Source organism: Oncorhynchus mykiss, chromosome 9, assembly GCF_057628025.1.
Source record: "Oncorhynchus mykiss isolate SJ-2025 chromosome 9, ASM5762802v1, whole genome shotgun sequence".
NCBI lineage: Eukaryota > Metazoa > Chordata > Actinopteri > Salmoniformes > Salmonidae > Oncorhynchus > Oncorhynchus mykiss.
The window spans coordinates 84,183,983-84,196,068 of NC_143030.1; the positions used below are offsets into that span (position 1 = coordinate 84,183,983).

The 12,086-nt window shown below is 43.3% G+C and overlaps 1 protein-coding gene across 3 annotated transcripts in view; it reads left to right on the forward strand.

The window, feature by feature from the left end:
• Positions 1-12,086, forward strand: part of LOC110516429 (filamin-A) — a 161,342-nt gene that overhangs the window by 130,410 nt on the left and 18,846 nt on the right. For all 3 annotated transcript variants that reach the window (XM_090185605.1, XM_090185606.1, XM_090185607.1), the window contains 2 exons: positions 7,485-7,637; positions 7,757-7,879. In XM_090185605.1, coding sequence (XP_090041731.1) covers positions 7,485-7,637; positions 7,757-7,879 — 276 coding nt within the window. The remainder of the gene's footprint in view (positions 1-7,484; positions 7,638-7,756; positions 7,880-12,086) is intronic.

The window sequence follows — 12,086 nt, forward strand, 5'->3', positions numbered from 1 at the left end:
CTAATGCTGAATGGGTGTAGACAAAGGGCCCTCCAACAGTAGTACCAACTCAGTATCAGGAAGGTGTTCCTAATGCTGAATGGGTGTAGACAAAGGGCCCTCCAACAGTAGTACCAACTCAGTATCAGGAAGGTGTTCCTAATGCTGAATGGGTGTAGACAAAGGGCCCTCCAACAGTAGTACCAACTCAATATCAGGAAGGTGTTCCTAATGCTGAATGGGTGTAGACAAAGGGCCCTCCAACAGTAGTACCAACTCAATATCAGGAAGGTGTTCCTAATGCTGAATGGGTGTAGACAAAGGGCCCTCCAACAGTAGTACCAACTCAGTATCAGGAAGGTGTTCCTAATGCTGAATGGGTGTAGACAAAGGGCCCTCCAACAGTAGTACCAACTCAATATCAGGAAGGTGTTCCTAATGCTGAATGGGTGTAGACAAAGGGCCCTCCAACAGTAGTACCAACTCAGTATCAGGAAGGTGTTCCTAATGCTGAATGGGGGTAGACAAAGGGCCCTCCAACAGTAGTACCAACTCAATATCAGGAAGGTGTTCCTAATGCTGAATGGGTGTAGACAAAGGGCCCTCCAACAGTAGTACCAACTCAGTATCAGGAAGGTGTTCCTAATGCTGAATGGGTGTAGACAAAGGGCCCTCCAATAGTAGTACCAACTCAGTATCAGGAAGGTGTTCCTAATGCTGAATGGGTGTAGACAAAGGGCCCTCCAACAGTAGTACCAACTCAATATCAGGAAGGTGTTCCTAATGCTGAATGGGTGTAGACAAAGGGCCCTCCAACAGTAGTACCAACTCAGTATCAGGAAGGTGTTCCTAATGCTGAATGGGGGTAGACAAAGGGCCCTCCAACAGTAGTACCAACTCAGTATCAGGAAGGTGTTCCTAATGCTGAATGGGTGTAGACAAAGGGCCCTCCAACAGTAGTACCAACTCAGTATCAGGAAGGTGTTCCTAATGCTGAATGGGTGTAGACAAAGGGCCCTCCAACAGTAGTACCAACTCAGTATCAGGAAGGTGTTCCTAATGCTGAATGGGTGTAGACAAAGGGCCCTCCAACAGTAGTACCAACTCAGTATCAGGAAGGTGTTCCTAATGCTGAATGGGTGTAGACAAAGGGCCCTCCAACAGTAGTACCAACTCAGTATCAGGAAGGTGTTCCTAATGCTGAATGGGTGTAGACAAAGGGCCCTCCAACAGTAGTACCAACTCAGTATCAGGAAGGTGTTCCTAATGCTGAATGGGTGTAGACAAAGGGCCCTCCAACAGTAGTACCAACTCAATATCAGGAAGGTGTTCCTAATGCTGAATGGGTGTAGACAAAGGGCCCTCCAACAGTAGTACCAACTCAATATCAGGAAGGTGTTCCTAATGCTGAATGGGTGTAGACAAAGGGCCCTCCAACAGTAGTACCAACTCAGTATCAGGAAGGTGTTCCTAATGCTGAATGGGTGTAGACAAAGGGCCCTCCAACAGTAGTACCAACTCAATATCAGGAAGGTGTTCCTAATGCTGAATGGGTGTAGACAAAGGGCCCTCCAACAGTAGTACCAACTCAGTATCAGGAAGGTGTTCCTAATGCTGAATGGGGGTAGACAAAAGGCCCTCCAACAGTAGTACCAACTCAATATCAGGAAGGTGTTCCTAATGCTGAATGGGTGTAGACAAAGGGCCCTCCAACAGTAGTACCAACTCAGTATCAGGAAGGTGTTCCTAATGCTGAATGGGTGTAGACAAAGGGCCCTCCAACAGTAGTACCAACTCAGTATCAGGAAGGTGTTCCTAATGCTGAATGGGTGTAGACAAAGGGCCCTCCAACAGTAGTACCAACTCAATATCAGGAAGGTGTTCCTAATGCTGAATGGGTGTAGACAAAGGGCCCTCCAATAGTAGTACCAACTCAGTATCAGGAAGGTGTTCCTAATGCTGAATGGGTGTAGACAAAGGGCCCTCCAACAGTAGTACCAACTCAGTATCAGGAAGGTGTTCCTAATGCTGAATGGGGGTAGACAAAGGGCCCTCCAACAGTAGTACCAACTCAGTATCAGGAAGGTGTTCCTAATGCTGAATGGGTGTAGACAAAGGGCCCTCCAACAGTAGTACCAACTCAGTATCAGGAAGGTGTTCCTAATGCTGAATGGGTGTAGACAAAGGGCCCTCCAACAGTAGTACCAACTCAGTATCAGGAAGGTGTTCCTAATGCTGAATGGGGGTAGACAAAGGGCCCTCCAACAGTAGTACCAACTCAGTATCAGGAAGGTGTTCCTAATGCTGAATGGGGGTAGACAAAGGGCCCTCCAACAGTAGTACCAACTCAGTATCAGGAAGGTGTTCCTAATGCTGAATGGGTGTAGACAAAGGGCCCTCCAACAGTAGTACCAACTCAGTATCAGGAAGGTGTTCCTAATGCTGAATGGGGGTAGACAAAGGGCCCTCCAACAGTAGTACCAACTCAGTATCAGGAAGGTGTTCCTAATGCTGAATGGGTGTAGACAAAGGGCCCTCCAACAGTAGTACCAACTCAGTATCAGGAAGGTGTTCCTAATGCTGAATGGGTGTAGACAAAGGGCCCTCCAACAGTAGTACCAACTCAGTATCAGGAAGGTGTTCCTAATGCTGAATGGGTGTAGACAAAGGGCCCTCCAACAGTAGTACCAACTCAGTATCAGGAAGGTGTTCCTAATGCTGAATGGGTGTAGACAAAGGGCCCTCCAACAGTAGTACCAACTCAGTATCAGGAAGGTGTTCCTAATGCTGAATGGGTGTAGACAAAGGGCCCTCCAACAGTAGTACCAACTCAGTATCAGGAAGGTGTTCCTAATGCTGAATGGGTGTAGACAAAGGGCCCTCCAACAGTAGTACCAACTCAGTATCAGGAAGGTGTTCCTAATGCTGAATGGGTGTAGACAAAGGGCCCTCCAATAGTAGTACCAACTCAGTATCAGGAAGGTGTTCCTAATGCTGAATGGGTGTAGACGAAGGGCCCTCCAACAGTAGTACCAACTCAGTATCAGGAAGGTGTTCCTAATGCTGAATGGGTGTAGACAAAGGGCCCTCCAACAGTAGTACCAACTCAGTATCAGGAAGGTGTTCCTAATGCTGAATGGGTGTAGACAAAGGGCCCTCCAATAGTAGTACCAACTCAGTATCAGGAAGGTGTTCCTAATGCTGAATGGGTGTAGACGAAGGGCCCTCCAACAGTAGTACCAACTCAGTATCAGGAAGGTGTTCCTAATGCTGAATGGGTGTAGACAAAGGGCCCTCCAACAGTAGTACCAACTCAGTATCAGGAAGGTGTTCCTAATGCTGAATGGGGGTAGACAAAGGGCCCTCCAACAGTAGTACCAACTCAATATCAGGAAGGTGTTCCTAATGCTGAATGGGTGTAGACAAAGGGCCCTCCAATAGTAGTACCAACTCAGTATCAGGAAGGTGTTCCTAATGCTGAATGGGTGTAGACAAAGGGCCCTCCAACAGTAGTACCAACTCAGTATCAGGAAGGTGTTCCTAATGCTGAATGGGTGTAGACAAAGGGCCCTCCAACAGTAGTACCAACTCAGTATCAGGAAGGTGTTCCTAATGCTGAATGGGTGTAGACAAAGGGCCCTCCAACAGTAGTACCAACTCAGTATCAGGAAGGTGTTCCTAATGCTGAATGGGTGTAGACAAAGGGCCCTCCAACAGTAGTACCAACTCAATATCAGGAAGGTGTTCCTAATGCTGAATGGGTGTAGACAAAGGGCCCTCCAACAGTAGTACCAACTCAATATCAGGAAGGTGTTCCTAATGCTGAATGGGTGTAGACAAAGGGCCCTCCAACAGTAGTACCAACTCAGTATCAGGAAGGTGTTCCTAATGCTGAATGGGTGTAGACAAAGGGCCCTCCAACAGTAGTACCAACTCAATATCAGGAAGGTGTTCCTAATGCTGAATGGGTGTAGACAAAGGGCCCTCCAACAGTAGTACCAACTCAGTATCAGGAAGGTGTTCCTAATGCTGAATGGGGGTAGACAAAGGGCCCTCCAACAGTAGTACCAACTCAATATCAGGAAGGTGTTCCTAATGCTGAATGGGTGTAGACAAAGGGCCCTCCAACAGTAGTACCAACTCAGTATCAGGAAGGTGTTCCTAATGCTGAATGGGTGTAGACAAAGGGCCCTCCAATAGTAGTACCAACTCAGTATCAGGAAGGTGTTCCTAATGCTGAATGGGTGTAGACAAAGGGCCCTCCAACAGTAGTACCAACTCAATATCAGGAAGGTGTTCCTAATGCTGAATGGGTGTAGACAAAGGGCCCTCCAACAGTAGTACCAACTCAGTATCAGGAAGGTGTTCCTAATGCTGAATGGGGGTAGACAAAGGGCCCTCCAACAGTAGTACCAACTCAGTATCAGGAAGGTGTTCCTAATGCTGAATGGGTGTAGACAAAGGGCCCTCCAACAGTAGTACCAACTCAGTATCAGGAAGGTGTTCCTAATGCTGAATGGGTGTAGACAAAGGGCCCTCCAACAGTAGTACCAACTCAGTATCAGGAAGGTGTTCCTAATGCTGAATGGGTGTAGACAAAGGGCCCTCCAACAGTAGTACCAACTCAGTATCAGGAAGGTGTTCCTAATGCTGAATGGGTGTAGACAAAGGGCCCTCCAACAGTAGTACCAACTCAGTATCAGGAAGGTGTTCCTAATGCTGAATGGGTGTAGACAAAGGGCCCTCCAACAGTAGTACCAACTCAGTATCAGGAAGGTGTTCCTAATGCTGAATGGGTGTAGACAAAGGGCCCTCCAACAGTAGTACCAACTCAATATCAGGAAGGTGTTCCTAATGCTGAATGGGTGTAGACAAAGGGCCCTCCAACAGTAGTACCAACTCAATATCAGGAAGGTGTTCCTAATGCTGAATGGGTGTAGACAAAGGGCCCTCCAACAGTAGTACCAACTCAGTATCAGGAAGGTGTTCCTAATGCTGAATGGGTGTAGACAAAGGGCCCTCCAACAGTAGTACCAACTCAATATCAGGAAGGTGTTCCTAATGCTGAATGGGTGTAGACAAAGGGCCCTCCAACAGTAGTACCAACTCAGTATCAGGAAGGTGTTCCTAATGCTGAATGGGGGTAGACAAAAGGCCCTCCAACAGTAGTACCAACTCAATATCAGGAAGGTGTTCCTAATGCTGAATGGGTGTAGACAAAGGGCCCTCCAACAGTAGTACCAACTCAGTATCAGGAAGGTGTTCCTAATGCTGAATGGGTGTAGACAAAGGGCCCTCCAACAGTAGTACCAACTCAGTATCAGGAAGGTGTTCCTAATGCTGAATGGGTGTAGACAAAGGGCCCTCCAACAGTAGTACCAACTCAATATCAGGAAGGTGTTCCTAATGCTGAATGGGTGTAGACAAAGGGCCCTCCAATAGTAGTACCAACTCAGTATCAGGAAGGTGTTCCTAATGCTGAATGGGTGTAGACAAAGGGCCCTCCAACAGTAGTACCAACTCAGTATCAGGAAGGTGTTCCTAATGCTGAATGGGGGTAGACAAAGGGCCCTCCAACAGTAGTACCAACTCAGTATCAGGAAGGTGTTCCTAATGCTGAATGGGTGTAGACAAAGGGCCCTCCAACAGTAGTACCAACTCAGTATCAGGAAGGTGTTCCTAATGCTGAATGGGTGTAGACAAAGGGCCCTCCAACAGTAGTACCAACTCAGTATCAGGAAGGTGTTCCTAATGCTGAATGGGGGTAGACAAAGGGCCCTCCAACAGTAGTACCAACTCAGTATCAGGAAGGTGTTCCTAATGCTGAATGGGGGTAGACAAAGGGCCCTCCAACAGTAGTACCAACTCAGTATCAGGAAGGTGTTCCTAATGCTGAATGGGTGTAGACAAAGGGCCCTCCAACAGTAGTACCAACTCAGTATCAGGAAGGTGTTCCTAATGCTGAATGGGGGTAGACAAAGGGCCCTCCAACAGTAGTACCAACTCAGTATCAGGAAGGTGTTCCTAATGCTGAATGGGTGTAGACAAAGGGCCCTCCAACAGTAGTACCAACTCAGTATCAGGAAGGTGTTCCTAATGCTGAATGGGTGTAGACAAAGGGCCCTCCAACAGTAGTACCAACTCAGTATCAGGAAGGTGTTCCTAATGCTGAATGGGTGTAGACAAAGGGCCCTCCAACAGTAGTACCAACTCAGTATCAGGAAGGTGTTCCTAATGCTGAATGGGTGTAGACAAAGGGCCCTCCAACAGTAGTACCAACTCAGTATCAGGAAGGTGTTCCTAATGCTGAATGGGTGTAGACAAAGGGCCCTCCAACAGTAGTACCAACTCAGTATCAGGAAGGTGTTCCTAATGCTGAATGGGGGTAGACAAAGGGCCCTCCAACAGTAGTACCAACTCAGTATCAGGAAGGTGTTCCTAATGCTGAATGGGTGTAGACAAAGGGCCCTCCAACAGTAGTACCAACTCAGTATCAGGAAGGTGTTCCTAGTGTTTATTATACTCAGTGTATATGCATTATAAGAAAAAGAAAAGTAGAGTAGAATACCTACATTCCCACATAAATGCTTGAACATGTATTATTTGTCATTACAATGTTTCATGTGCTAAAATTCAGTCAATATCTACTGGATAATAAGTCAAATAAATAAATACAAGTTGGGAATATCTTCATCTGTTGTCCAGCTGTTGCATTTTACAGAACACTATTATTAACCTTTTAGCAATTTAGACGACCATTTCTACTTTAATTATGTCATACTTAATTTGTCTTTTTTTTCATGATTTATTTATTTATTTTATTGTTTTACTCTTAATGTATGTATTGGCTGATCTAATCAAATCTGAGATTAATAATGTTTTTATCTGTTATCTTCTATTATTTAATCTTATCTTGAAGTGTGTTGAGATTTTGACTTTGACTTTAGATGAAGTTTGATGTGATTTGCTTTAGTCTATGGGGGTCTGAGTCTGTCCATCGAGGGCCCCAGTAAGGTGGACATTAACACTGTGTCTGTGTCTGTGTGTAGGCTATGGGGGTCTGAGTCTGTCCATCGAGGGCCCCAGTAAGGTGGACATTAACACTGTGTCTGTGTCTGTGTGTAGGCTATGGGGGTCTGAGTCTGTCCATCGAGGGCCCCAGTAAGGTGGACATTAACACTGTGTCTGTGTCTGTGTGTAGGCTATGGGGGTCTGAGTCTGTCCATCGAGGGCCCCAGTAAGGTGGACATTAACACTGTGTCTGTGTCTGTGTGTAGGCTATGGGGGTCTGAGTCTGTCCATCGAGGGCCCCAGTAAGGTGGACATTAACACTGTGTCTGTGTCTGTGTGTAGGCTATGGGGGTCTGAGTCTGTCCATCGAGGGCCCCAGTAAGGTGGACATTAACACTGTGTCTGTGTCTGTGTGTAGGCTATGGGGGTCTGAGTCTGTCCATCGAGGGCCCCAGTAAGGTGGACATTAACACTGTGTCTGTGTCTGTGTGTAGGCTATGGGTGTCTGAGTCTGTCCATCGAGGGCCCCAGTAAGGTGGACATTAACACTGAGGACCAGGAGGATGGCACCTGTAAGGTCACCTACTGCCCTACTGAACCAGGAAACTACATCATCAACATCAAGTTCACTGACCAGCACGTACCAGGTAATATATAATAATATAGTACATAATAAAGTTGTCGATTCTTTTGAATAATATTATAAATTGTCTATCTTAACAATTTAAATAAGTGTGTGTATATATGTGTGTGTGTGTTTGTGTAGGGAGTGCGTTCACGGTGAAGGTGACAGGAGAAGGGAGGATGAAGGAGAGCATCACCAGGAAGAAGAGGGCAGCGTCTGTTGTAAACATTGGCAGCCAGTGTGACCTCAGCCTCAAGATCCCAGGTATGGGGATTCCAATTTACTGGATAGCAAAAACAGTGATGTAGGTATCATGTATATCATGTAGGTATCATTTTCCGGTATCATGCTTAATTTTATTTTTTATTTAACTAGGCAAGTCAGTTAAGAACAAATTCTTATTTTCAATGACGGCCTAGGAACAGTGGGTTAACTGGTCTAGGAACAGTGGGTTAACTGGTCTAGGAACAGTGGGTTAACTGCCTTGTTCAGCGGCAGAATGACAGATTTGTACCTTGTCAGCTCGGGGGTTCGACTGCAACCTTTCAGTTACTAGTCCAACGCTCTAACCACTAGGCTATGCTGCTGCCCCGATGATGGGATGACAGAGCTCTGCTTAATGATGGGATGACAGAGCTCTGCTTAATGATGGGATGGCAGAGCTCTGCTTAATGATGGGATGGCAGAGCTCTGCTTAATGATGGGATGACAGAGCTCTGCTTAGTGATGGGATGGCAGAGCTCTGCTTAATGATGGGATGACAGAGCTCTGCTTAATGATGGGATGACAGAGCTCTGCTTAATGATGGGATGGCAGAGCTCTGCTTAATGATGGGATGGCAGAGCTTTGCTTAATGATGGGATGGCAGAGCTCTGCTTAATGATGGGATGGCAGAGCTCTGCTTAATGATGGGATGGCAGAGCTTTGCTTAATGATGGGATGGCAGAGCTCTGCTTAATGATGGGATGGCAGAGCTCTGCTTAATGATGGGATGGCAGAGCTCTGCTTAATGATGGGATGGCAGAGCTCTGCTTAATGATGGGATGACAGAGCTTTGCTTAATGATGGGATGACAGAGCTTTGCTTAATTACACCTACAGAAAATATGTTTAGCAACGGAATGTGGAGAATGAACAGAGTACATCTTCTGGACCTGAAATTTATTAAATACAGAAATGAAAAATGACAACCTTTTACCATTACAAATATAGACGTAGAGGACAGAGAAAAGCCGACCCCCAATATAATTGGGGATGCCTTTAAGGTATACATTAGGAGAACAATAATCTCATACTCAGCAATAGTTAAATCTCTTTTAGAAATTACAATTAAAGAAAATTAAATCACTATCTTAGAAAAATACCATAAAGAATATTTACAAGGTAAAGAAGAACAGGTCTGAATTTAAGCAGGATTTAAACAATCTTTGACTTTTGAATAGAGACAACAAAACAGGTTCAACTCAAATAAATCATACTAGTTAATGCCAAATAAACCCGGTAGACATCTCACAGCTCTCACAAAACTAATACACGCTAAACCAGTTATAATGTTAAAAGACGAAGATACAAAAGCAATAATTAGAAACAACAGTGAGATTAATGACGATGTTAACAGCTTCTATGTATGGAAATCAGAATTAAACAACAGTGAGATTAATGACAATGTTAAAAGCTCTATGAAAATTATATCAGAAATAAACAACAGTTGAACGGATCCAATGTTTATTTCTGATATAATTTTCATAGAAGCTTTTCTTAGACCCAGCAGTTATTATTAAAAATAGAGAAGAAATATTAGATACTGTTAACTTTAGCATGGAGAAAAGCACCAGGAATGGATGGCTTTCCCATAGAATTGTATTCAATATTTTGTGTCAAAGTAGCCCCCTGTCAGGTATACTCCGTCTCCGGCCTCTAAGTCACCATCGTCTCGCGCACCTGCGCTCCATGACACTCACCTGGACTCCATTACCTCCTTGTTTATCTTCCCTATATCTGTCACTCACCTGGACTCCATTACCTCCTTGATTATCTTCCCTATATCTGTCACTCACCTGGACTCCATCACCTACTTGATTATCTTCCCTCTTTCTGTCACTCCCCTTGGCTCTTTCCTCAGGTGTTATTGACCTGTTTTCAAGTCGGTGCGTTGTTTGTGTTGTGTGTATTTTTAAATGTATTTATTGAAACACTCACTCCCTGAACTTGCTTCCCTACTCTCAGTGCACTCGTTACACCCCCCTATTTACACAAATGACAACACACATTTCATTCAATTCAGTACTTCCTATTTCCATCTATCAAACAGTTATTTCAGTTAATGTATATTAACACCAGGAGAATCTGGAGTCCCCTGCTGATTATAGTCCCATACATTTAATAAATTGTGACAATAAATAATAACAAAGCTTATAAGCAATATACAGTCAAAAGTCTGAGCAGACTTGATACATATCAATCAAACAGGGGTTTATTAAAAAATAGACACTTACTAACACATACAATAACATATTTTACTTAAATACAGTAAACAAAAAAACAAGATATAGATTCATCAATAATAGTTGTTGATGCTGAAAAGTCTTGAATGGCCTTTTCTATTCAAAACCTTGGAAGCTTTCAACTTTCTAGCCGCAATTAGAAATGTTATTAAAAATATTATATACATGTCCTATAGCAAAAATATACACAGATAATACATTATCTAATGAAATTGCTTTAGAAAGGGGAACAAGACAGGGATGTCCCCTCTCCCCCCTCCTGATTGCACTGGCATTGAATCGCTTGCAGAAAGAATTAGACAGGACCCAAACGTAACAGGTATCAGTATTGGTAAAGAGATGATCTCCTGATATATCTGACCAGTATTGAAAACATTTCCAGAATAATACAATGTCTTAGGTTATAAAATATATGTGGAAAAACATGAAGTAAATGCAATTGAAAAAAAAGAATAACTCATGATGTACAGCAATACTTTAAATGGACCACAACAAATATTAAATACTCAGAATGATTTACAAGTGTTAACAAACAAATATACACTGAACAAAAATAAAAATGTAAATCGTGAAGTGTTGGTCCCATGTTTCACGAACTGAAATAAAACATCCCAGAAATGTTCCATTTGCCCTCAGAACAGCCTCAATTCATCGAGGCATGGACTCGACAAGGTGTTGAAAGCTTTCCACAGGGATGCTAGCCCATGTTGTCTCCAATGTTTTCCACAGTTGTGTCAGGTTGGCTGGATGTCCTTTGGGTGGTGGGCCATTCTTAATACACATGGGAAACTGTTGTGTGGAAAAACCCAGCAGTGTTGCAGTTCTTTACACAAACTAGTGCGCCTGGCACCTTCTACCATACCTCATTCAAAGGCACTTAAATATTTTGTCTTGCCCATTCACCATCTGAATGGCACACATACACAATCCATACCTCAATTGTCTCAAGGCTTAAAACACAACCCTATGGAACAATCCCTGGATAACTTTTCAGAATTCAATGATAAATTGGTCCACATGGAAAACTAAAGGCATAGAAGCCGTAAATTACTTGATAATAGGAAATACAATTATTTCCATGAAAGAATTAAAAAGTAATTTTAGACTGACCAAATACATGCAACTTAAAAGTGTCTTTTGGACATCATAGCAACCTTGAGGGAATGTCTATTTGAAGTCTTTTGGACATCATAGCAAGCTTGAGGGAATCTTATTTGAGTCAGAAAAGGATGTTCATAATGATAAGGAAGATATACAAAACCTTGCAGAGAGCATACCACACTGACAGTCTCTTTGAAAAAAATATTAACTACTGGAACCAAGACTGGAAAATAACTGATATTGGCACAAGATGGAGGGAAAGTTGGAGCATAACTAACAAAAATACAGTTAACAAAGATACGTTTAATTCAGTATAAACTAATGTATATCATTTATTACACAAGAGAAGAAATTCACTAAATCTACAGCACTAAGGCAGAGTCATGTCTTTAGTGTAAAACTAACAATTAGTCAATAATCCTTTTATTATCCAATAAGCTTTCTGGGAATGCTATCAAGTCTGGAAGTTGTGGGGCGAGCTAAAAAGTTGTTAACTTTGTAAACATACTTTTAATCCGCCTGTCTGCATATTTCAAGACATGACATATGGGGGTGTAATGAGATACCCAATGTGCTGGACAATTCATATTTCAAGACATGACATTTTTTAGAAAATTGTATTTCACCTTTATTTAACCAGTTAGGCTAGTTGAGAACAAGTTCTAATTTACAACTGCGACCTGATCAAGATAAAGCAATGCAGTGCAACAGAAACAACAACACAGAGTTACACATGGAATAAACAAACATACAGTCAATAACACAATAGAAATAAAAAAAAAAGTCTATATACAGTGTGTGCAAATGGCATGAGGAGGTAAGGCAATAAATAGGCCATAGGAGCAAAGTAATTACAATTTAGCAGAT